Source organism: Amblyraja radiata, chromosome 14, assembly GCF_010909765.2.
Source record: "Amblyraja radiata isolate CabotCenter1 chromosome 14, sAmbRad1.1.pri, whole genome shotgun sequence".
In the NCBI taxonomy this organism is placed as follows: Eukaryota; Metazoa; Chordata; class Chondrichthyes; order Rajiformes; family Rajidae; genus Amblyraja; species Amblyraja radiata.
The window spans coordinates 32,102,310-32,129,303 of NC_045969.1; the positions used below are offsets into that span (position 1 = coordinate 32,102,310).

Sequence of the window (26,994 nt, forward strand, 5' to 3'; positions counted from 1 at the left end):
TACTGATTTAATTGTGAGTTGGTGCACCAAAAATGACTTTCTAAGAAAAATCTGTCAAAGGATTGTAAGTTCCAATGTAGGATGTACGAAACACGGCTGTGAGCTTTTGGGAGAGGTTGGGTAGGATAGGACTTTACTCCTTGGAGCGCAGGAGGATGAGGGGTGATCTTTTAGAGGTGTACAAAATCATGAGAGGAATAAATTGGATAAACGCAGTCTTTTACACAGAGTAGGGGAATCGATAACCAGAGGACACAGGTTTAAGGTATGGGGGGGAAAGATTTAACAGGAACCTGAGGGGTAACTTTTTTTACACAAAGGGTGGTGGGTGTATGGAACGAGCTGCCGGAGGACATAGTTGAGGGAGGTACTAGTGCAACATTTAGATAGATACATGGATAGGACAGGTCTAGAGGGATATGGGCCAAACGCAGGTAGGTGGGACTAGTGTAGATGTTGGTCGGCGTGGGCAAGTTGGGATGAAGGGCCTGTTTCCACACTGTATGACTGACTCTAAAATTGGAGTAACTAACTGTGTCACTTGAGTCTGTTCCACCATTCAACGCGGTCATGACCAATCTGCAAGTGGACTGCGGTCCACTTTATTACCTTTCTCCTGGAATGTTAGAAAATCAGTCTCTCTCAGGACATCTATTTATTGATTCAACTTTGATTCAAGCAGAAAGAATGCCCAAGATCACTACCCTCAGAAATAAATTGCTGCTCCTCTGACTTAACCCTAAAGTCTGAAATTAAATTCCCTCATTTTAGATTTCCTGAACGTCTATCTTGTCAAACTCAATCTTCGGTTTCAATAAAATCAGATTAATTTAGTCTTTTTAGTTTAGAGATACAGTGTGGAAACAGGCCCTTTGGCCCACTGAGTCCGTGCCGGCCAGCGATCCCTGCACACTCACACACCATGCCAATTAACAAACAAACCTGTACGTCTTTGGAGTGTGGGAGGAAACCAGAGATCCCGGAAAAAACCTACGCGAGTCATAGCATCCGTAGCCAGAGTCGAACTCGGGTCTCTGGCGCTGTAAGGCAGTAACTCTACCGCTGCACCACTGTGCCGCCCCACGTCATTCTTCTAATCTCCAATGACCCTTGGACAAACCGACTCATTATTTCCTCCTTAGTCAACCCTTTCATCCCAGACATCAACCTTAGGGAACTTCACTGAACCACCACCACTGAACCACTCCCATAATAGGATATTCCTACTTAAATAATAAGAAACAATTGTACTAGGAACTGCAAGTGTAGTTCAAACAATACGTTCGGGAGTTTAACAAGTATTGGTTCTGACCCGAAATGTCACCCATCCTATTTCTCCAGAGATGCTGCCTGACCACTGAGTTACTCTAGCACTTTATTTCTATCTTCGGTATAAACTAACATCTGCAGTTCCATCCAACACATGCTTAATTTTATGTTTCATTCCCTTTGCCTTGCGTCCAAATTTGTGTTCTTACCTTAAGAGTCAAAGTAATGCCCCTGTCCCACTAGGAAACCTGAACGGAAACCTCTGGAGACTTTGCGCCCCACCCAAGATTTCCGTGTGGTTCTCGGAGGTTGCAGGTGGTTGCCGGAGGTTGCAGGTAGTGAAAGCAGGTAGGGAGACTGACAAAAACCTCTGGGAACCGCACGGAAACCTTGGGTGGGCGCAAAGTCTCCAGAGGTTTCCGTTCAGGTTTCCTAAGTAGGACAGGGGCATAATGCAGCCAAATTACCAATTTCTTCCTTGCCGGATTTAACATGCATTTTTGTTTTAAACACTTAGGTCCACTGAGATGTAATTATCGCTGATAATTTTCTAGAGTTGAAAAGGTAACATGGCAGAGGTGAATATACCGAGTACGACATAGTATTTAATCACTACACAGAATAGGTATTCCTCACATATATATAACTCGGAGATTCAAGGGACTACAAATGCTGAAATCTGGAGTGTTGTCGATACTCAGCAGGTCAGACAGAATCTGTGGAGGGAATACCTGTCAGATCCCTTCCTAGTTGACACCTGAACTGCCGAGTCCCCCAACATTTTGTGTTTTACACGCAGTATAACTCTATCCTCTTTTGTTTTCTTATCTAATAATCTAAAGGCCCTGTCCCACTTTCCTGAGTTACTCACGAACTCTCCCGCATTTTCCCCTTGATTCGAACTCAGGGAATGTCGGGTAATGTCCATTGCGAGCCTGTAGGAGTCCGTAGATGTTTCGTAGCGGCTCTTAATGCCAGCCGTAGGAACTCGCGGCATCAGGGAAGTCGGAACTTTTTCTCAACATGTTGACAAATGTCGACGAGTAAAAAGAATAGCCCCGAGTACCTACGAACGGTTATTACTGTAATTCTCCGAGTTCAAATCAAGGGGAAAACTCGGGAGAATTTGTGAGTAACTCGGGAAAGTGGGACAGGGCATTAATGCTATTAGCCAAGAACACTATTGCTCACAATAACATCATAGTAAACATTAATACTTATCCAGGTCACATCCTCCAGACACACACATCTACCTTTTCTCTGATCTGGTATTTTACAACTCTACGGAGCACTGACCCCAAAGGCCGTACATTTAGAAAGGAGATGAGGAGGGATTTATTTAGTCAGAGGGTGGTGAATTTGTGAAATTCATTGCGAAGGAAAACTGTGGAGGCCGTCAATGGATATTTCTAAGGTGGAGATTGACAGATTCTTGATTAGTATGGGTGTCGGGGGTTTTGGGGAGAAAGCAGGAGAATGAGGTTGAGAGGGAAAGATAGATCAGCCATGATTGAATGACGGTGGTGGAGTAGACTCGATGGGCCGAATGGCCTAATTTTGCTCCTAGAACTCATGAAGTGTAAACATAGTAGGATATCAAATCAGTCAAACCTATTTGAAACATAGACGTTAATATAACCTGGTCAGGTTTATTTTAATATAAAACATGGGAATGACATTTTGCCATTTGCTTAAACTTACAAATTCTTCAGTACATTTTTGTTTGACATACACAACTCAGGACATTTGTCGTCCAGAACATTTGTTAAAAATGTGACTGGCACATGGCTTAGAAATATGTGAACAATTGGCAGTGAGCATCTGCTAAACTGTACATACACTTGCTATAATTGGAATGCAGAACCATTATGCTCAGTAATGAGTACTGTTGTTTTATCTTCTAACCCTGGTGGATCTTGCACATTTCCACAGGCCTCAAAACCTTTTTGGCATATATAAAAAATCAATACCTCACAAATCTTTTTAAAGAAAAATTAAGCAGTGTCTCTACTTCATCTATTTTGCCAGTAATGATTATAAAATAGTTTAGTTTATTATTGTCACATGGACTGAGGTACAGTGAAAGGCTTTTGTTGCATGCTATCTTTGACGGCAGCTGCAACAAAAGCTTTTCATAGCATGTACATGTGACAATAATTAACCCAATTAAACTAATTTATAAACATCTCATTACAGGCATTTAAAACAGCAACCCTGTTTGCCCCATGTGTTTGTTAAACTGGAATCAACTCTTAAGATGAAACTCTGGAGAAACTGTACTTGTCCATTTTAAAGAATCACAGATTGATGTGTTCCTTGCTTCTTGCCAGCACCCCAAACTTAACTATCAACAAAGAACTGCAGATGCTGGTTAGCAAAAAAAGTACACAAAGCGCTGGAATAACTTAGCGGGACAGGCAGCATCTCCAGAGAACATGGATAGGTGACATTTCAGGTCTCTTCAGTCCGAGTCTGAAGGTGGGTCCCATCCTGAAATGTCACCTATCTATGTTCTGCAAAGAAACTGCCTGACTTTCGATATCATTTTTGTTTAGAACATACAGATTGAGTTTCTAGCTGCGGTATCAGCCAGTTTTCAATTACTCGACTTACTTTCATTTAAAAACCTGCTAACTAGCTGCCTGTGTTCACCCCAAAAAAAGCAGGTGCTGACACCACTATCAACTGACCAGAAGGAAATAGATTTATTTTCTCAAAGCAGCACAATCGCGGCAAACATCCTCTGGGAGTAAGGAACATTTCATTCTGTATGTCACTACAAGCCAAATTATTAGCAATAACTAGAGCATGGGCTGAGATGTCAACCTTTTTGGCTTCTCCCATTTTTATATCTTTCTACACCTTGAATCAGTCACCTATAATTTTATACATCAATATTTGAATATTGTACAAGGCATACTAGTAGATATTTTTAAGCCTCAGCCATGTAAGATGCTAGAGAAAAATGTAATGTCTCTTTTACATTGCAAGTTTGCTTCAATCCTCTGCGGTATTCTCTTCTTCCGTGCCATCATTAACAATTCCTTCATCGATACTCGCCAGCCTCAGTCTCTGATCTGCAGTAATTTTGTTTCCTTTGCTCACACCTCCAGGTACTGTTTTAATAACATTGAACAAATCTCCAGTCAAACCACTCTCCCCAAAGAGGCTAATTTTGGCATCAGTCTCGATGGCTTTGGCCAAGCTGGCGGCAAAATTGTCCAGAGTTTTGTGAACATCTGCTTTGATTTGCAGGACTGAAGAATAGTCAACCTCCTCTGCAAAGGGAATGAACAAAATATGATTACAAAATACTATTCACCAAAGTTTAATCTAGAATTGTTTTCTGCTAATTTTCTCCTCTTCCGCAAAGCCTAACTGCAATATTTTCCCAATATACTGGGCACTTTTTGTTGCAGGCACAAGGAGCTGCAGATGTTGATTTTTTTTTTTTAAAGTCACAAAAGTGCTGGAGTGACTCAGGCAGCATCCCTGTAGAACGTGAATAGGTGACGTTTCGGGTTGGGACCCTTCTTCAGACTGATTATAAAGGGGGAATGGGCAGGACAAGGAATAGATGGACACAGGTGGGGGGGGGGGGGTGAATAAGCAGATGGTTGGACAGTCAGAGATAAAAAGACTAAAGGTGAGGTGAGGAAGATGCCTGCATTTGGCCCATATCCTTCTAAACCTTTCCCATCCATGTACCTGTCCAATTGTGTTTTAAATGTTGCTATAGTACATGCCTCAACTACCTCTTGACAGCTCGTTCACCACACGTATCTCGCTCTGAGTGAAAACGTTGCCCCTCAGGTTGCTATTGAATTTTTCCCCTCTCACCTTAAACCTATGTATTTTGGTTCTTGATTCCCCCACTCTGTGTAAAAGACTATTCATCCACCTTATCAATTCTCCTTATAATCTTATACACCTCTAAGATCACCCCTCAGACTCCTGCAATCGAAGGAATAAATTCCTAGCCTGCCCAAGCGCAAGCCACCGAGTCCTGGCAACATCCTTGTAATTCTTTTCTGCACTCTTTCCAGCTTAACAACATTCTTCCTTTAGTAGGATAACCAACATTGAACACACAACTCAAAATGCAGCCTCACGTACGTGTTGTACAACTGTAACATAACATGCCAATGTCTATACTTAATACCCTGACTGACTACAGCACCTTATATCCATATTTGGTATAAACCAGCATCTGCAGTTCCTTCCTACACTCCTATGATACTCCCCAAGGCCCTGCCATTCACTGTGAATGTCCTGCCCTGATTTGACATCCCAAAATGCAACACCTCTCACTTATTTAAACTCCTTCACAATTCCTCAGGCCACTTGCCCAATTGATCAAGACCCTGCCTTAATTTTTGATAACCTTCGCCATCTATGACACCACACACGTTGGTGTCATGTATATGCAGGGAATGGAGGGATATGGAGCATATGCAGGCAGAGGAAATTAGCTTCACGTTTAGTTTGGAGATACAGTGTGAATACAGGCCCGCTGGGCCCTTCCAAGTCTACTCTGACCAATAATCAGTCGTACACGCATTCTATCCTACACCCTGGGGATAATTTTACAGAAGCCAATTAACCCACACCATCACAGGGAGAACATGCAAACTCTGTACAGGCAGCACCCGTAGTCAGGATCAAACCCGGGTCTCCGGCGCTGCAAGGCAGCAACTCTACCGCTGAGAATGTGCAAACTCCACACAGACAGCATAAGAGGTCAGTTTCGAACCTGGGTCTCTGGAGCTGCAAGGCAGTGTCTCTACCTGCTGCTCCACTGTGCTGCCCCCCCCCCCCCCCCCCCCCCCTCTCCATGGTCAGCACGGACACTGAAGGCAGAAGGGCCTGTTGCTGTGCTGTACATTCTATGTAAACCATTAAAGGAAGAATCTCAGGAAAGAAAAAGACTTCCATCAATACCTTGTGGTTCTGGGAGCTCACCAATTGTCGCAGAACTCCGCCGCCTAGGGTTGGGGTAGTTATTGTGGTACGAATAATGACTTCCATCTGAATTGAAATCTTCCAATAACATGACATCAGTTCCTGAAACAAGGTTTGTAAAAAAAGTATAAATAAGTTTTGTGGACACCAGGCCAAAGCTTTCTGTGAATTAAGTATCCAAATAGATTTAAAGCATGCACAATAAATTTCCACTTCTTAGAAATCAGTTCCATCCTTTACTTTGTTCAGTTCATTGGTCTCATATCTTCTCGAGAGGAAAAAATGGTGATCATAGAATCCCACGGAACATTAATATTGTTTTGAGGCTTTTCTTTCAAGCGAATGGAGAAGAATTTGCTGGCTGTGTAAGGAATGCGGTACAACGGCAGTTTTCTGCTGAAACAGACAGCCAGACTCTAAATTTCGAACAGAATCAAAGGACTGCACTCACAAAGTGCAGGCACTCTGTTGGTACTGCAATGGATTGCCAACATACAATGCATTCAGAAAGTATTCAGACCACTTCACTTTTTCCACATTTTGTTACGTTACAGCCGTATTTTAAAATGGATTAAATTCTTTTTATTTATCATCAATCTACACACAATACCCCAGAATGAAGAAGCAAAAACAGGTGTTTAGACATTTTTGCAAAGTAATTAAATAGAAATAACTGAAATATCACATTTACATAAGTATTCAGACCCTTTGCTATGACACTCAAAATTGAGCTTGTTCATCCAGTTTCCTTTGATTATCCTTGAGATGTTTCTACAACTTGATTGGAGTCCACCAGTTGATTGATTGTACATGATTTGGAAAGGAACACACCTGTCTATATAAGGTCCCACAGTTGACAGTGCATGTCAGAGCAAAAACCAAGCCATGAAGACGAAGGAATTGTCCGTAGACCTCCGAGACAGGATTGTGTCGAGACACAGATCTGGGGAAGGGTATAAAACAATTTCTGCAGCGTTGCAGGTCCCGAAGAGCACAGTGGCCTCCGTCATTCTTAAATGGAAGAATTTTGGAACCACCAGGACTCTTCATAGAGCTGGCCGCCCGGCCAAAGTGAGCAATCGGGGGTGGAGGGCCTTGGTCAGGGAGGTAACCAAGAACCCGATGGTCACTCTGACAGAGCTCCACACAGTTCCTCTGTGGAGATGGGAGAACCTTCCAGAAGGACAACTATATCTGCAGCACTCCACCAATCAGGTCTTTATGGTAGTGTGGCCAGACGGAAGCCACTCCTCAGTAAAAGGCACATGACAGCCCGCTTGGAGTTTGCCAAAAGGGGTGTTTTCTCTGGTGCTCTGGTCTGATGAAACCAAGATTGAACTCTTTGGCCTGAATGCCAAGCATCATGTCTAGAGGAAACCAGGCACCGCTCATCACCTGGCCAATACCATACCTACAGTGAAGCATGGTGGTAGCAGCATCATGCTGTGGGGATGTTTTTCAGCGGCAGGAACTGGGAGACTAGTCAGGATCAAGGGAAAGATGACGGAGCAAAGTATAGAGATCCTTGATGGAAAACTGCTCCAGAGCATCCTGGACCTCAGACTGGGGTGAACCAACAGGACAACGACCCTAAGCACACAGCTAAGACAACGCAGGAGTGGCTTCATGACAAGTCTGTGAATGTCCTTGAGTGGCCCAGCCAGAGCCCGGACTTGAACCCTAAATTGAACATCTCTGGAGGGAACTGAAAATAGCTGTGCATCGACGCTCCCCATCCAACCTGACAGAGCTTGAGAGGATCTGCAGAGAAGAATGGGAGAAATTACCCAAATACAGGTGTGCCAAGCTTGTAGCGTCATACCCAAGAAGACTCGAGGCTGTAATCGCTGCCAAAGGTGCCTCAACTGAGTAAAGGGTCTGAATACTTATGTAAATGTGATATTTTAGTTATTTCTTTTAATTACTTTGCAAACATTTCTAAACACCTGTTTTCACTTTTTTTATTCTAGGGTATTGTGTGTAGATTGACGATAACAAAAATGAATTTAATCAATTTTAGAATAAGATTGTAACGTAACAAAATGTGGAAAAAGTGAAGGGGTCTGAATACTTTCTGAATGCACTGTAGATTGATAGGACTTTACCTTGCCCTAAATGTTGTACCCTTTATCCTGTATCTGTGCACTGTCGATGGTTTGATTGTAATCATGTATAGTCTTTTCTTTGACTGGATAGCACGCAACAATATATTTTCACTGTACCTCGCTACACGTGACAATAATAAACTTAACTAGATACCGTAGAGGCATTTAAGAGGCTCTTGGAGAAGCATGTGGATATGCAAGGTTTGGAGGGATATGGATCACTAGATTAATTTGACTATCATGTTCGGCACAGACATTGTGGGCTGAAGGGCCTGTTCTTGTGCTGTGCTGTCCTATGCTCTGTGATACTGGCTCTGTTTTTCTCTTCAATAGCACACTCTGCCTTGCCAGCAGGCACCTCCTACAACCTTACATTTCACAACCTTTATGTTCCATGGTTCAGATTCTCTCTCACGCACACACCAACAAGAATGACAGCTTACAACTTCACTGAATGATTCCCCTTGACCTATCTTTCCCTCCCCAACCCTCTCTGCAACTTAATACAAGGGGCCAGCAACTGTAGTTCCTTTTTATTACATACAAAGAGGATTAGTTAAACTTGACATCATGTCTGGCACGGACATTGTGGGCCAAAGGGCCTGTTCCTGTGCTGTACTGCTCTATGTTCCAGATTAAAATCTGGAGAAGATCTGGATTCACAACCGTAAGCATTATAATTTGAAACATTATTTGTGAGCCCTTTATTAACATGAACTTTCCAGGAACCGGGGTGACATCGCATCAATTTAGACTAGACCTTGGAAGCAAAAACACAACGTATCACTCCACTTAAAACAAAGCTATTGTTTTGTGGGAATCTACGATCACCATTTTTCTCTCAGGGAGATACGAGGTTAATAAATTGAATAAAGTTAAGGACGGCACAGTGGCGTAGTGGTAGAGTTGCTGCCTTACAGCACCAGAGATCCAGACTACGGGTGCTGTCTGTGCGTATGTTGTACGTTCTCCCTGTAACCACATGGGTTTCCTCCAGGTACTCTGGCTTCCTCCCACACTCCAAAGACGTGGGTTTGTAGGTTAATTGGCTTCGGTAAAAATTGTAAATTGTCCCTAGTGTGTAGGATAATGCTAGTGTACGGGATCGCTGGTCGGCGTGGACTTGGTGGCCCGAAGGGCCCGGTTCCGCACTGTATCTCTAACTAAACTATGTTTTGTTTTGTGTTGCCTTGAAATCTATCTTCAAAATAAAGAATGAAGCGAGCACTTTGCGTAGTAGATCTCTTTTAATGTTCCAACTAGTCAAGACTTACACATTGCAAAATATATCAGATTCAAGCAGTGTTTCTTTTTTGGTGATAGTGTGGTGTACCAGCAGCTCAAAATAGTGCAACATCATCATTTCATCTTCCAGCCAAAAGACATATATTTATTAAAGGTGTGTAAAACACCTTTTTGTTATGTTACTTTACTTTAACGAGACAGTGTGGAAACAGGTCCTTCAGACCAGACCAGCGATCGCCCCGTACACCAACACTATCCTACATACTAGGGACAACATATAATTTATGGAAGCCAATTAACCTTGAAAATTGCACGTCTTTGGTGTGAGAGGAAACCCACACGGTTACAGGGAGAACGTACAAACTCTGTATAGACAGCACCCATAGTCAGGATCGACCCGGGGTCTCTGTCGCTGTAAGGCAGCAACTCTACCACTGCACCACAGGGCCGCTCAATTTGGCTACAATGAAAGCAGAGGGTTCAAGCCATCTCAGAAACAAAGCAATGGTCAGCTATTGCATGTTCCAACATAGCAGCAGCCACTGGATTGAGACACTGCGTGGTTCTGGACATATAGTCGTTATACATTCACATAGGTCCGTTAAAATGAACAAACCACATTTTGGGTACCGCTTTGTCCAACAAAACTCAAATGACAAACCTTAAGATTTTAATGAAAACAATGTTGAAACTGGTTTTGGAGATTGGTGCATTTTGATACACATAATATGTACATCACGTGGGCTGTATCTTGCCAAGTGCCAAGGTTGATTACCTGAGTCCTGAGAGACGCTAAACCCTGTGTCCCCAGTACTGCTGCTGTGACCCAGTGATTGTCCACCAGCCATCAGGGCTGTGAGGTGAGGAGACAGCCCCAAATCTGTAAAAAAAAAAACCACAACAAGTTACATTCATTCCTTCCATTTCCAGAGATGATTTTTTAATCAAATATTTACTGCATGCACTCAATCCACTGTATAATCATCCCTAAAACTATCTTCATTTGCTCAGACACTAAGTGCTGGAGTAATTCAACGGGCCAGGCAGCATCTCTGGAGAACATGGATATGTGACGTTTCGGGTCGGGAATCTACTTCAGTCTAAAAAGGGGTCCCAGCCCCAATTGTCACCTATCCAAGTTAGTCTGAAGAAGTGTCCCAACCCGAAAAGTCGCCTATCCATGTTAAAGTCTGAAGAAGGTCCGAACCCGAAACATCACTTATCCACATTTTCCACGGATGCTGCCTGACCCGCTGAGATATTCCAGCACTTTGCGTCTTTTTATTTTGTAAACCAGCATCTGCAGTTCCTTGTTTCTTCATTTATTCAAAAATTCGGTGTAGCTAGTGACATCAACAAGGGTGTACCATTTTTGAAAAGCCACAAAGGCTAGAATCTTAACAACACTTCATTTTACCAAGTTAGATCATTGGCATTACTCCGCCTCCTCACAATCCAATATTCCTCCCACTTCCATGTCTAGTCCAAAACAAAGCTCCTATAATTGTTAGTTATCCATTTGGTTTATTTTTCTTAGCAATTCCATGTTCTTAAATAGGAGATCGATTCCTGTTTATCAGGTAGAGTGTTATATTCACACTATCCCCATATTAAAAATCCCGTGCTACCTAAATGGTTGGTACAGTGAACATTTTGGTCAATGAGATGACACAGATCACTGGAACATATAGAAAACTAGAAGGAAAGGAAATTATGAAATACTTGCGACACTCAACACCAACAAGTTTCCCCAAGGACCAGTTCATAAAACAATGAGCTCATCCACAACTCCACTGCCTGTCTTCTAATTTACATCAGAACCTTGCTCACCAACTAGCAATTCCCATTTAAATGGAGTTTCAATTTGAGAGTATGCATTGTTGGTCAGCACAGTGGGGCACTGGGTAGACCCGCTACCTCGTATTGCCAGAGACTCCGGTTCGTTCCTGACCTCAGGTGCTGTCTGTGTGGAGACTGCATATTCGTGAGTTTCCTCCAGGTGCTCCGGTTTCCTCCCAAGTCCAAAAGACGTGCGGGTTTACAGGCTAATACTATACAATACCGTTTATTATTATTTGAACCTCAAATGAAGTTCAAACAAAATTTGGTTTCTGCAGTCGTACAAGAAAAAAAACCCAAGACACACAATTAACACAAACATCCATCACAGTGAATCTCCTCCTCACTGTGATGGAAGGCAAAGTCATTGCCTCTCCCCTGTTTTCCATTCTTCTCCCGATGTTAAAGCCCCCGGCAGGCGATGGCAAGTCCCACGGTCGTTAAAGCCGCGCCGGGTGATGTAAGGCCCCGCTCCGGGTCGTTTTCAACGCCGCAATTCGGGCGGGAGAAGTTGCCATTGCAGGAGCTCCAAAAAGCGGTCTCCCACCAGGGACTCGCGAGCTCCCGATGTCACCGTCCACCGGACCTGTGGCTGGAGCCTCCGAAGCTCCGGAGTCGGACCGCAGCAGCGCACCACCACAGCTCTCCACGTTCCGAAGCCGGCCAGCCCCACGATGGTGAGTCCGCAGGCTCCGCGACTGAAGCCCCCAGGTCGTTCCGGTTGGAGTCCGCTCCACCGTGCTAGGCCCCAACGACAACGGAGACCCGACAGGGAAAGGTCGGGTCTCCCGTACAGGGAAGAGATTTTAAAGTTTCACCCGCCCCCCACATATACACAGCTAAAAACAAAATATAAACTACAACCAAACTATACACTCAACAAGACAAAAATTTAAAAAAAGACACAGACTGCAGAGGCCGCTGCCGCGAGGCGCCGCCATCTGATTGGCCTCTGTAAATTACCACTAGTGTGTAGAGAGTGGATGCGAAAGTGGGATAACATCGAACTAGAGTGAAAGACCGAACGATGGTCCGCGTGGAGTCGATGGGCCAAAGGACCTTTTCCACCTGAAACTTTCAATCAATCAATTGTAAGCTCCACCGGCTTTGAGTTAAAACGCGTTTGCTTAACTCTACCCTCAAGGGAGCCAAGATTTATTATCGTGCCTTCGGAAGTCTCAACTAAACCCCTCCACCCCTTTCCTTCAATAACTCCTATAGGGCACTTAAAAACTTAGCTCTGTGGCCAAACCTTAAGCCACAGCAGGGATAGTTTATTCCCGGCTGTTATTAGGCAACTGAACCATTTTATTATCAACTAGAGAGTGGTCCTGACCTCCCATCTACCTCATTATAGACCCTCGGACTATTGGTATCCCTTCATTATCACCTCTTCCCCAGCCAACAATGGGCCATTATAGGCTCCACCCTTCCTTGATTATCTGTGGCCGGCCCTGATTTGTTCTGGCCTTTTCCTACCTCTAGCTCCCTCCCCTCTACTTTCAGTTCCGACCCAAAACATCACCCATCCATTTTTTCCAGAGTTGCTGCTTGACCTGCAAAGTTACTCCAGCACTTTGTGTCTTATCCACTTTATCTGTACACTGTGATCAGCTTGATTGTAATCATGTGACTGTCTTTCCACTGAATGGATAGCACGCAGCAAAAAAGCTTATCACTGTACCTCAGTACACGTGACAATAAACTAAACTACATCCCACTACCGTGTGCCCATATCAACATTTCTGAAATGGTGTTACTGTGTAAAATTCTCAATGTTTTTCTATGTTGCATGCAGAAATGTGGCTTCTCATTCAAAACAGACAGGAGGGCGCGTTTGAAATTTGGTTTTGGGGAGCATGGCTGGATTTACAGAACGCTGAACATTAATATTCTATTTTAGGATATTGTTTATTTTCATTTAACAGTTACAGCACGTGAATTCCTTTCATTCATACCTGAAGGCTTCCATTTTCAAATTTTCCACTTCAATATTTCTTTATAGCACCGTTTCCTAAATGTGGTTTTGTTCCCAAATGCAGCATTTTAAATACTACTGACAAATATACCATTCCATTCTATATTTTCCTTAGTCTCTGGGTTCCTCTCTCTCTAAGAAACTGAACGGAACTAGCTACATCAATAGTTGTGGTTCTGGGATGCCAGAACTAACCCCTTCCCTAGGTGCCATGGGCCTAACCTCAATGAAACACCAGTGATGGGAGTGGGCCCACTTGATAACCCCAATGATACGAGGCGTGTAGATGCCAGTGTTTTTGTTAACCCATCCCATGTAAAGGCACGTGGCATTGGGATTGGGGTTCTTGGTTGAACATTTAGCTTGGGTGCTTGTTAACATGTAGATCGCTTATTACTGAATATGGAGTTCGTTATTGTTCTATAGCTTAAGTGTGTATGGGTAGTTTAGAAACTACTTTGGCATTGGGCTTGGCTTTCTTGGTTGAGCGCTTATCCTGGTGTTAGAGCACAGGTACTTTGTGTATTAACAATAATGTGGCTGCAAGTTGTGAGCAAAGGTTTGGTCTCCTGGATCATGTGATTTACCTTCTCAAACCCTAAATACTTTCCAATATATTTTATAGATGTTAGTATTTACAGCAATAATATATGTATTGCTGAGGGAGGTAGACAAAAGTGCTGGAGAAACTCAGCGGGTGCAGCAGCATCTAAGGAGCCAAGGAAATAGGCAACGTTTCGGGCCGAAACCCTTCACAGACTGCTGAGGGAGACCTGATTGGAGTATATAAAATTGTGAGAGGCATAGATAGGGTAGTCAGTCAGAACCTTTTTCCCCAGGATGGTCAAAGACTAGAGGACATAGCTTTATTGTGAGAGGGGCAAGGTTTAAAGGAGATGTGCAGGGCAAGTTATTTCTACACTGTGGGTAGTGGATGCCTGGAACACACTGCCGGGAGTGGTGGTGGTGGAGACAAATACGATAGGGGCATTTAAGAGACTTCAAGACAGGTAATATAACATTTCAGGTTCTATAAGAACATTAAAACACACTTTGACTGGTACATGGCTAGGGAAGGTTTGGAGGGATATGGGCCAAATGCAGGCGGGTGGGACTAGAGTAGATGGGGCATCTTGGTCTGTGTGGGTAAGTTGGGCTGAAGGACCTGTTTCCATGCTGTATGACTCCAGATACATGGATGTGCAGGGAATGGAGGGATGTGGATAATGTGCAGGCAGAGGAGGTTAGTTTAACATGGTCCATGTTCAGCATGGACATTGTGGGCTGAAGGGCTTGTTCCAGTGCTGTACTTTCCATGTTATAGATTTTATTAGTAACTTTGCAATATGGGACTGTTATATTTCATGGAAAATAACAGAAAATACATTTCATGTTACACACTAGGACTTAAATATGTATCTGTCCCAATATAGAAACATAGAAAATAGGTGCAGGAGTAGGCCATTCGGCCCTTCGAGTCAGCACCGCCATTCACTATATTATCTTTGTTGTACCCCGTTTCTGCTTTATCTCCATAACCCTTGATTCCGTTAGTCCTAAGAGCTTTATCCAGTGAATTGTCTTAAATAGACTCCCCTTATTCTTAAAATGTGACCTCTGGTTCTGGACTCCCCCAACATCAGGAATATTATATGATTCAATGCATGATAAAGAGGGGGTAGGTGAAAAATTGTCTTGCTTGGGGACCTGAAATTCTTTCAGATGCAATGATGGTTTATCCAGCAACTTGCCAACATTACAAAATCTGCAATTATATATAAATTTACAAGCAACAGCTGTTCTGTAGGAAATTTGCAAAAGTTATATTTGCTGCAGTTGTCTCAGCAATAATTGCCTGGGGCTAATGCATGTTTTGGGGCTAATGCATGTTTTGGGGCTAATGCATGTTTTGGGGCTAATGCATGTTTTGGGGCTAATGCATGTTTTGGGGCTAATGCATGTTTTGGGGCTAATGCATGTTTTGGGGCATAGTAGAACACAATTTACTCCACACCTCACCACGAGAAACCCAGATTTAGTATGTGTCACACCGTCAGCAGGTGTACACTGCCCTCCTAGATGGTGTTCCAGGGAGAATTAATAGTACATTTTAAACATTTTAAACAAACCCATTAGAATCAAAATCAGAGTAGAGGCAAGCAAAGTAAAAATGTTCAGGGTCTCAAAATTAGCGATGCAGGAATTTGTTCTCAACATCCCAAAGGTGTGGTTTTCTAAGTTTTACTAGGTTTAAATGTTTCCTCCTCTCTCCCCCCCCTCTCTCCTCTCACCCCCCATCTCCCCTCTTTTTCCTCCCCTCCATCCCCTCCCCCACCGTCCCTCCCCTAAACCCCCCCTCCCCTCCACACACCCCTACCCCCTTCCCTCCCCCTCCCTGCTTCCCACCTCTCCCCCTCACCCCCCTCTCAGCACCCCCTCTCTCTCTCCCTCACTCTCACCCTCTCTCTCTCCTCCCCTCCACCCACACCTTTCCCCCCTCACCCACCATCCCTCTTATCCTCCTCTCCACCCCCCTATCCCTCTTGCCCCTCTCTGTGTGTCTCTGTCTCTCTCTCTGCCCCTGCCCCTTCTCTCTCTGCCCTCACTCTCTACCCCAGCCCGCCCCCCCCCCCCCCCCCTCTCTAGATGTGACTGCAAGTTGGGGGCTATGCGTCAGTAGATAGGGTGGTTATGGGGTAAAAGGAGCAAATTAATAATATTAATATAATATCAAGGGGGGTAATTAGCGTGAGTGCGGGGGGGCGGGGGATAGTTAGTGTGTGACGCTGCATGCCGCCTCCCCCCCCCCACAACCGCACGTTGGGGGAACAGACCCAACGGGTCTGCACTTGGTCTAGTAGTGTATAAAATCATGGGGGGACAGATAGGGTGAATGCACAGAGTATTTTACTCACAGTTGAGGAATCAAAAACTAGAGGACATAGGTTTAAGATAAGAGGGACAACATTTAATAGGGACCCGAGACGCAACATTTTTATGCAGAGGATGAGCTGCCAGAGGAAGTGGTTGAGGCAAGTATTATAACGGCATTTAAAAGACATTTGAACAGGTACATGAAAAGGAAAGGTTTAGAGGGATATGGGCCAAACACAGGCAGATGGGACTAGTGTAGATGGGGCACCTTGGTCGGCATGGACAAATTTGGTTGAAGGATCTGTTTCCGTACGCATGTCATTGACTCACTAAAGCTATGCACTGATTCTAACGCATTCAGTATAGTGCTGCCTGATGTTGTCAGCAGGACATATGCCATAAAAACAGATAAAGCACAAGATAGCCATATGGTGTCTCCCTGAGAGAGAGCTGCTTCTCATTATGGAACACATTCTGCTTATGCTTCCAAAGCATGGCAGCAGCAAAAGCTTTGGGGCCATCTTGTGTAAAGCATATGGCTACATATGAAGTGCAAATACACTGAGTATTGTGAAGGATTGAAAGATACAGCATGGAAGCAAGCCCTTTGGATAAACGCTTAGAATTTACAGGTAGACAAGCAGGTTAAGAAATGTTGTGGTGAGTTTTGGGTGTTGTCAGCTTACATTTAGACACCGATAGTATGTTTTTAAGATTTTGATATTGAAGTTTGGAGATACAGCATGGAAGCTGGCCCTTCAACCCATCAAATCCATGCAGACCATCGATCACCCATTCACAATAGTTCTATCTTATCCCACTTTCTCATCCACTCTCTGCACTCTAGGGGCAATTTACAGAGCCAATTAACCTACAAGACTTTGGGATATGGGAGGAAATCGGAACACCCGGAGAAAACTCATGAGGTCACATGGAGAACGTGCAAATTCTACACACCGACAGCACCCGAGATCGGGATCAAACCCAAGCCTCTGGCGTTGTGAGGCAGCAACTCTACCATTTGCACCACTGTGCTGCCCCCTATGTTAACAATTTCTGTTTTAAAAGGCTCATGCAATTCCTAAATGGGTTAACAAGAGGGCCTGTATTCAGAAGCAACGATCCTCCAGAATTCTGCTGCATATATATATATATATACACACACACACGCACACACGCACACATTTATATATATATACGTGTGTGTGTGTGTGTGTGTGTACATTTTACATACATACATACCTTTTAAACATTTAAACACACCTGAGCAATTAAAAACACCTGTGAAGCCATGTGTCCCAAACATTATGGTGTCGTGAAATGGGGGGGGACGGGGAAATATGTATAAACACAGCTGTAATGTCTACATGGTGAAACCAAAAAAACAAAAAGGTCAGTATTGGAATGGGAGGGAGAGTTAAAGCGTTTGGTAACTGGGAGATCATGTAGGCCAAGGCAGACTCCTCTTCCCATTCCCATATCTTTCTTATGTATGTATGTATGTATGTATGTATGTATGTATGTATGTATGTATGTATGTACTGATACAGCTGAAATATGCCCAAGACCTCCATGGATAGCTGCTCTGTCAGAGCCGTGGTTCAGTCACACAACATCAGCCAGCAGGGAAGTCAGGAATCATACACCTCATTGAGCAAACAATGCTTCTCAGCGATCTTCACCTCATCTCATTCCCTTTCAACTCATCCCTGGGCCATCAACACCACCCTTCACCCTAAATCTGGATGTCACAACTGCTCTGAATGTAGAAGGAAGCTAATAAATGGCAAACAGCAGTAACTCAAAGAAGATTTACATAATTAAAACGTCTGCAACGCTTCCAATGAAGCACATCTAATGTAAAAATCAGGCTAAACACAATGGCTGGTTGATTTTAATTTCCACAAAATCCATGGGAAATTGACTAATGTATAAAGCTGGGGGAGCCTTAAAAAACAAGGTGAACATTTCCTGTGGAAACAATCTCATTCAGCAGAGGTACACAACATATTACTCTCATCACAGCCCTAATTATTTTTCAGAACCAATGTCCAAAAAATATTCCTAGTAGTTAGTTAAATACTGTACACAGTCCCAAATATATATATATATATATATATATATATATATATATATAAAATGTAAAATTACATATATATATATATATATATATATATATATATATATGTAATTTTACATTTAATGTGAAAGCAGAAGACAATAATACTTTCCTAGTGCAGTCATCATTGTAAATACTGTTCACACTCCCAACAATATATATATTATTTAAACACAATGTGAGAAAGCAGCAGCAGGCAATAACATGTTCCTAGTGTGCAGACACTGTAAATACCATGCACACTCCCAAAAATAGATATAATTTAAACACAATGTCAGAAAGCAGAAGTCAATAATAACATCCTCCTAGTGTAGTCTTCCCTGTAAATGCTGTACCCACTCACCACCAAAAAATATAATTTAAGCACAAATAATGTGGGAATGCAGCAGGCAATAATGTTTTCCTATTATGGCCACATGTAAACATTGTACAGGCTCCCAAAATATATATAATTTTAATACAACTAATGTGAAAAAGCAAAAGGCAATGATATTTTCCTAGTGCAGTCACTGTGAATACTGTGCACGCTCTCTGTTACCTGTGATGCGACTGGAGATGCTGAATAGTCTGGAAGTGCGCTGACGCTGAACAAATGAATCCCTGTAGTATCTGTCCCCAAAGCACATCCCTAGCAGCTCCTTGCGTACCGTTTTGTTCCACAGGCCATAGATGAGTGGATGACATATGGCGCTAGTAAAAGACAGCCAGGTTACCAGTGTCTCCAGCCCTGGAGTCACACTACCGATACCATAAAGTGCCTCGGTGCTAATGATGATCATGTAAGGGGCCCACGTGACGACAAAGGCTCCAATCACAATCACAATAGTCGTCAGGGCTTTGCACTGATTGGCAGAGTAGACAATATTATTGCTGCCGTTCTTTCTGCTTCCCGACGACGAGGTAGAGGAGTTTGAATTTTTTCTTCTGTCCTTGTTCGTTCCCTCTTGCACCACGACGATAGTTCCGCAGTGAACCTTCCGTGCTTTCAGCCGGGCCACGCGAAATATAAACCCGTAGCAAGTGACCATGGCCAGGAACGGCAGCAGTCCGCACCATATCTGCCAAAAGGCAGTGTAGCTCACTCCTTTGTGCCAGGCAGCCGTGCAGATCCACTTGAACTGGTCAAACTCGAAGGCCGACCAGCCAAAGAGAGGAGGAAGGCAGCCGATGAGAGAGTGCAGCCAAATGTAGGTAATCACCAGCACTGCCCGGTTTCCAGTTATTTTCATAGGATATACCATCGGGTAAACAACAGCGTAGTACCTGTGGAAATCAGAAACATCTTAGCCTCGTGCAACAGCCCAACTCTCAATATCACCATAATTGTCGTCTGCATTAACAGTTGCTGTTTATGCAGTTAAACTGCACACCAGGGGCAATTATGCAGAGGGCTAATTAACCTACAAACCGGCACTTCATTACGATATGGGAGGAAACTGACACGGTCACAGGGAGAATGTGCAAACTACACACACACACACACAGGCACCACCTGAGGTCTGGATCAAGCCCAGGTCTCTGGCAATGTGAGGCAGCAGCTCTACCAGCTGCACCACTATACCGTCCAAGGTTCAAGTTGTTATTCATGGAACAACTCCTCAAATCCCCCCCTGGCGATCCAGCTGCATCTCCTGTCCACATCCTACCTGCCACTGCATCCTCTGATCAGTCCTCCTCACTTGGAGCATAGGACAGTGCAGCACAGGAACAGGCCCTTCGGCCCACAACGTCCGTGCTGAACATGATACCATGTTAATACCATTCCTCGCATATCCATTTGCCCATCTAAAAGCTGCTTAAACGCCACTATCGTATCCGCCTCCACCACTACATTTTTGATTCAAAGACAACTCAATTCCTGTGATATACTGACATAGAACGCAGAACAGTCCAGTGCAAGAACAGGCCCTTTGGCCACAATGTCTGTGCCAACCATGATGCCAAGTTAAACTAATCTCTGCCCACTTGTGATCCATATCCCCCATTCCCTGCATATCCACGTGCCTATCTAAAAGTCTCTTAAATGCCACTATCATATCTGCCTCCACCACCACCCCTTGCAGCACGTTCCAGGCACACACCACCATCTCTGCAAAAAAAACAAACAAAAAAAACTTTCCTCGCACGGCGCCTTTATACTTTGCCCCTCACACCTCAAAGCTATGCCCTCGAGTCTTTGACATTTCCAACGTGGGAAAAAGGTTCTCACTGTCTACTCTTTCCATGCCTCTCATAATTAAAAAAAACTTCTATCTGGTCTCTCCTCAGCCTCTGATTTCCCAGAGTAAACAATCCAAGTTTGTCCAATTTTTCCTTACAGCTAATACCCTCCAATCCTGGCAGCATTCGAGTAAACCTTCTTTAACCCATACATAGAAACATAGAAAATAGGTGCAGGAATAGGCCATTCGGCCCTTCGAGCCTGCACCGCCATTCGATATGATCATGGCTGATCATCCAACTCAGTATCCCATCCCTGCCTTCTCTCCATACCCCCTGGTCCCTTTAGCCACAAGGGCCACATCTAACTCCCTCTTAAATATAGCCAATGAACTGGCCTCAACTACCTTCTGTGGCAGAGAATTCCACAGATTCACCAAAAAATGATTTTCTCATCTCGGTCCTAAAAGACTTCCCTCTTATCCTTAAACTGTGACCCCTAGTTCTCGACTTCCCCAACATCGGGAATAATCTTCCTGCATCTAGCCTGTCCAACCCCTTAAGAATTTTGTAAGTTTCTATAAGGTCCCCCCTCAATCTTCTAAATTCTAGCGAGTACAAGCTGAGTCTATCCAGTCTTTCTTTATATGAAAGTCCTGCCATCCCAGGAATCAGTCTGGTGTACAATGTGCCTTCTTTACCACTCTACCCGGTTGCTGCTTCCAGTGAGCAATGGACTTGGACCCCAAGACCTCTCTGTACATCAATGCTGTTACGGGTCTTGCTATACACTTGCTCGGATTAAACTCCATCTGCCATTCCTCTGCCCATTTCTCTAGTTGATCTTTACCCGCTGCATACTTTGACAGCCTTCCTCACAGTCCACACCATTATGATTCAATTATGAACTAATAATCCAGATCTCTTTTCAGAAAATAGACACAAAGTGCTGGAGTAACTGGAGTAACTGAGTGGGTCAGGCAGCATCTCTGGAGAAAGGGTCTGAAGAAGGGTTTCGGCTCGAAACCTTGCCTATTTCCTTCGCTCCATAGATGCTGCTGCACCCGCTGAGTTTCTCCAGCATTTTTGTCTACCTTCTCTGGTGAAAGGTAACGTTCATCAGGCCAAAAATTATTTTCCATATCAGCAGGAAACTTTGTTAAAATATTATAACCACTAATTAGTTTGGGGCAATGCAAGTGAAATATTAAAATGTGCTCTGTACTTAATGTTAAATATAAAATATTCAGCCTATCCATGAAAGTTCCTCGTACGGTTTTACCATAGCACTCCCCCCCCCCCCCCCCCCCCCCCCCCCCCCCCCCCCCCCCCCCCCCCCCCCCCCCCCCCCCCCCCCCCCCCTGGAAACCATCATCTGCAGTTCTTTGTTTCTACCAAACAGACAGCACAGTGGTACAGCGGTAGAGTTGTTGCCTTACAGCGCCAGAGACCCGGCTTTGATCCAGACTTCAGGTGCTATCTGTGTTCTGTTTGTCTGTCTCCCTGTAACTGCCTGGGTTTTCTCCGGGTGCTCCAGTTTCCTCCCACATTCCAAAGACGTGTAGATCTGTAGGTTAATTGGCCGGTAAAAATTATGAATTGGCCCTAGTGTGTAGGATAGTGTTAGTGTATGGGGTGATCGCTGGTCGGTGTAGACTCGGTGGGCCGTAGGGCCTGTTTCTGTGTTGTATATCTAAACCAAAACTAAACTAGTGTGAACGGGTGATCGCTGGTCGGCAGGCCGAAGGGTCTGTTTCCATATTGTGTCCTAAACTAAAGTAAACAAAACTAAGCCTTACCGGTCTATTGCGATGACACCGAGCGTCATCATACTGGCGGAGCTGATGAGCAGGCAGAGGAGAGCGGTGAAGCTGCACCACACCACCCCAAAGACCCATTCTTGCTTGATCGAGCTCGCCACAACGAAAGGCAGCACCAGGACGGAGAGCAGAAGGTTGGAGAGCGTCAAACTGAAGACAAACTTGTTGCTCGGAGTCAGCAGATAAGACTTCTTGTAGAGAGTTACGACGATCACCAGGTTCCCCAGGAAGACCAACGATGTGATCACAATGATGGCGACGGACGCTACAATATTGACTCCACTGTCCACGTGGGTCGTGCTGTTCCCACCTCCATTGACACTGGCGTTACACTTCATTGTGAGGGCGTGGAACACATATGTAATCGCATGTTGCAGTCCTGAACCAGACAGATAGAATTATTAATCCCATGAGGTTGTAAAGACACGTGTACATCGACACCACTCTGTCTAAGTCTTTTGTTGAATAATGGGCCAAATATATAATTTCCCAACCTTGATTGACACACCAGCTTTCTCCAATAGAGTCATAGAACACAGTGGCGCAGCACTAGAGTGGCTGCCTCACATCACCAGAGACCCAGGTTCGATCCTGACTATGGGTGCTCTCTGTACGGAGTTTGTACGTTCTCCCTGTGACTGCACGGGATTTGTCTGTGTGCTCCGGTTTCCTCCCACACACTGAAGACGTGCAGGTTTGTAGGTTAACTGGCTTTTGTAAATTGCTACCAAGTGTGTAGGATGCAAAATTGGGATAACATAGAACTGGTGTAGGGGCGATCGCTGGTCAGACTCGATGGGCAGAAGGGCCTGTTTCCACACTCTATCTCTAAACTAATCTAAAACTAAGCATAGAACAGTAGCACAGGAATGGGCCCTTTGGCCCACAATGCCCATGCTGAACATGTCGCGAAGACTATCACATAACTGCCTGTACATAATCCATATCTCTCCTTTCTCTGCATATCCATGTACCTATCCAATTCTCTAATTTTAAATAACTACCCAACAACCACTCCCTCCCCTTTATTCCCTCTCTTCCCTGTCCCCCAATTGGATGTGCCCCCATTTCTCCCACTTTCCCACCCCCCTTTCCTCTTCCATCGATGTTCCTTCCACTGACTTTACACTTCATTCCTGTTCTTGCATTATCTGGCAGCTTTTGTACTTTCATCTCTGGCCTTTATACATCCGTCAGCCAATCAAACCCTCCCTTACCTGTAACCACCTATCACTTGGTAAACCAGCAACTGCAGATCCTTGTGTCCTTTGTATCTCTTGCCAGGCTTTGGCCCACCCCCACTTGTCTTCCAGCTTTCTTCCCCCTACTACAATCAGCCTGAAGAAGCTTCCCGACCCAAAATATCACCTTCAATGGTCTCCAGAGATGCTACCTGACCCGCTGAGTTTCTCCAGCACTTTGCGTCTTTTTTTAACCTATCAGCTTCGAGCTACAGTGTGGAAACAGGCCTTTCGGTCCACCAACTCCATCCAACAATCACTCGTACACTAGTTCCATCCTACACACTAGGGACAATTTTACAGAAGCCAATTAACCAACAAACCTGTGTCAAAAGGAACTTCAGATGCTGGTCTATACCGATGATAGATACAAAGTGTTGGAGTAACTCAGCAGGCCAGGCAGCAACTTGAACCAACAAACCTGTACGTCTCTGAGATGTGAGTGGAAACTGGAGCAACCGAGCAAATCCCACGCTGTCACAGGGAAAATGTACAAACTCCAAATGGACAGCACCCGTAGTCAGAATCAAACCCGGGTCTCGGGCGCTGTGAGGCAGCAACTCTACCACTGTGCCACCGTGCCGCTCTATCTAAAACCCTCTTAAACACCACTTTCGTATTAAGAGTTTTGTACTGTTATTTTTACATAGTGTGCATGTTTTATTACAATTAAAGTTTAATTTTTTTAAGTTGATGAGCTGCGTGGGAGATTTTAAAAATCAAGGGTCTCATTCGGAAACGTCACCCATTCCTTCTCTCCAGAGATGCTGCCTGTCCCGCTGAGTTACTCCAACTTTTGTGTCTATCTTCGGTTTAAACCAGCATCTGCAGTTCCTTCCTACATTTAAAAAATCAAGCCACTGGCCACTAGGGGGCGTGCACAGGTCAGGACAGGTTGGTTAACAAAAGGGGAATGACAAGAAAGTGGGGAATAAAGAAGACATTTTTTTGCTTTTAAATTGTAAGCAGAATAGCATGATTTGTTCAGCTGTTTGTTTCCAAAGTTGCATTTCAGTCAGTCGAGATTGTTTAATTGTCACATGTAGCGGAATGGAACAATGAAATGTGTTCTTTTGTTCCCAGAGTTGCATTTGATGCACTATTATCGCATGGCACTGCAGGGTGGAGCCGCCCGCCGGCAGCCGACTCGAATAGGGTTGTGGACCTCATCCCCCCCGCCCCAAAATAAGCCAGACTGCTCGCCTCCTCAGCATTAAGCTGGAAAGAGTGCAGAGTTGCTTGACATTGCCAGGACTCGGGGGTCTGAGCTAAAGGGGGAGGTTGGGCAGGCTAGGAATGCAGGGGGATGAGGGGTGATAAGAAGTGTATAAAGTCATGCGGGGAATAGATAAGGTGAATGTACAGAGTCTTTTTACCCAGAATAGGGGAATCAAAAACCAGAGGCACAGCTTTAAGGTAACAGGGGAAATACTTAATAGGAACCTGAGGGGCAACTTTTCACAGAGAGGGTGGTGGGTGCATGGAATGAGCTGCCAGAGAAGGTAATTGAGGCAGGTACTGTCACAACATTTAAAAGACATTTCGGCAGGTCTGAAGAAGGGTTTCGGCCCGAAACGTCGCCTATTTCCTTCGCTCCATAGATGCTGCTGCACCCGCTGAGTTCCTCCAGCAATTTTGTGTACCTTCGATATTCCAGCATCTGCAGTTCCCTTTTGAATACATGGATATGATAGGTTTAGAGGGATATGGGCCAAATGGTGGTAAACGGGATTAGTTTGGAATCTTGGATGGGAATTCGGTCGGCATGGATGATTTGGGCCGAAGGGCATGTTTCCACGCTGTATGACTGTGACTCCATTAAAGTTTGTCTTTCTTCGCCAATAATCGCGAAAAACCATCAGTGGGAGCGTTGGAATTGGATTTTGTTCCCTCTTGGAAACCTGCCTCTGTATCAGACCGGGCAAGGCACCCATCGCCCCTCCTGGGGTCCCCACCCCCACCCAGGGGTCTCTGCCAGTCACCCAGCACCCGAGGCGTTGAGGCAGGGGGAGGAGTGAAGGGGGATAGAAGAGGGGGGTTGGAGAGATGGAGGGGAAGGATAGGGGAAAGTGGAGAGATGGGGGGGGGGGGGGGGGGGGGATATGGAGAGAGGGAACGGGTAAGAGAAAGAGAGCAGGGAGAGTGGGGGTGAGAGAGAGTGGTGGTGGAGGGAGTAAACGAGAGGGGAGAGAGTGAGATAGGGGGCAAGTGAGTGCTGGGAGAGTAGGGGGGGGGGGGTAGTGAGAGGGGGGAGTGAGGATGCAGGAGTACAAGAGTGAGAGCGAGAGAGAGAGCAGGGGGCTACGCGGTGGGGAGAGAATGAGAGAGGTGGGGAGAGAATGGGAGAAAGGAGGGGAGAGAGAGAGAGAGAGAAAAGAGAGCATGGATAAGAAAGAATTGTGGAAGAGATTGAGGGAGGAGAGAGAGAGAAAGTGGGGGAGGGAGAGAGGGGGGGGGGAGGAATGAGAGGAGGGGTGGGCACCGCTGTCTGAGCCGCGGCTGCAGTTTCCTTTGTCCGCACAGCTCAAACTTTCCCTCCCTCTCCCCCCGCGTCCCGTGGCCGCCTCACCTCACCTCACCTCCCGGCTGCCGGCACATTGCCCGCTCCGCATGCCTCCCGCCGCCGTGCCCGGTGCCCGCTCTCCCTGGGCTCCGCTCCGTCCCCGTCCCCTGTCCCCGCCGGCCGCGCCGCTCCGCTCCTTGCAATGGCGCCGGCTGGGGAGGCGGCTCTTCCCGCTGCCTGGGTGGTCCTGAGCCCAGAGTGAGCGCAGCCTTGCGCCCCTCCTCTCCCCTCTCCCTTCCCCCGCTCCCCTCCCGTCCTCTCTTCCCCCGTTCCTCTTCCTCCTCTTCATTCCTCCATTCCCATTCTCTCCCATACTTTCCTTTCATTCCACCCCCCCATACTTTTCTTTCCTAACCCTTCCCGTCACCCACTCCCATCTCTCCCTCATCCCCTCCAGTCCTTTCCCAACATCTCCCCCTCACCCCCTACTGTCCTCTATAAATCCCCCATCACCCTCCCTCACTCCCCCCCCCCCCCCCCTACCTTCCTATCCTTCTCCCGTCCCTCGTCTCACCCTTTACTCCCTCCTCTTAACCCTCCTTTCCTCCGCCACCTATTCCTTCCTATCCTCTCCCTCTTCCCAGTAGCGGATCACAGTCCCACTCAATGTTAAATTTACTGCACGGAATCCTCCAGCACAAGATTGTCCATGCATGGAACTGGCGTGACAATAAACCCCTTGAAAACTTGAATCTATTTTTAGTAATAGACACTTCAAGCCGTGTTTCTATTGTTATTAAGAGGTTGTGAGCTGGGGAAGGATTCGTTGGGACAGCATGGCGAGACAGAGGTCTGGGCATGACTGCAGGGAATGTGGAG

The 26,994-nt window shown here is 45.2% G+C and overlaps 1 protein-coding gene across 3 annotated transcripts; it reads right to left on the reverse strand.

Annotated features, from left to right (window-relative positions):
• Positions 1–2,894: 2,894 nt before the first annotated feature.
• Positions 2,895–26,420, reverse strand: gpr161 (G protein-coupled receptor 161). 3 transcript variants are annotated; one of them, XM_033033040.1, is made up of 6 exons: positions 26,192–26,420; positions 22,351–22,750; positions 18,930–19,654; positions 10,357–10,461; positions 6,211–6,333; positions 2,895–4,547 (listed from the first exon to the last, which is right to left on the reverse strand). In XM_033033040.1, the coding sequence occupies exons 1-6, from the start codon at positions 26,208–26,210 to the stop codon at positions 4,267–4,269; spliced, it is 1,653 nt and encodes a 550-aa protein (XP_032888931.1). In that variant the 5' UTR covers positions 26,211–26,420; the 3' UTR covers positions 2,895–4,266. The 3 variants fall into 3 exon arrangements, with proteins under 3 accessions (XP_032888931.1, XP_032888932.1, XP_032888933.1); XM_033033041.1 differs by having other exon boundaries at positions 26,187–26,382; XM_033033042.1 differs by lacking the exon at positions 26,192–26,420 and adding an exon at positions 24,555–24,715.
• Between the last annotated feature and the right edge of the window lie 574 nt (positions 26,421–26,994).

Excerpts from the sequence above, each read along its gene's own strand:
- gpr161 (XM_033033040.1), bottom strand. Across the intron at positions 10,462-18,929 it reads CATCTCCAGTCGCATCACAG|ATTTGGGGCTGTCTCCTCAC; the intron begins GTAACAGAGAGC and ends TTTTTTTTACAG. Across the intron at positions 4,548-6,210 it reads TGAGCTCCCAGAACCACAAG|AGGAGGTTGACTATTCTTCA; the intron begins GTATTGATGGAA and ends TTCCCTTTGCAG.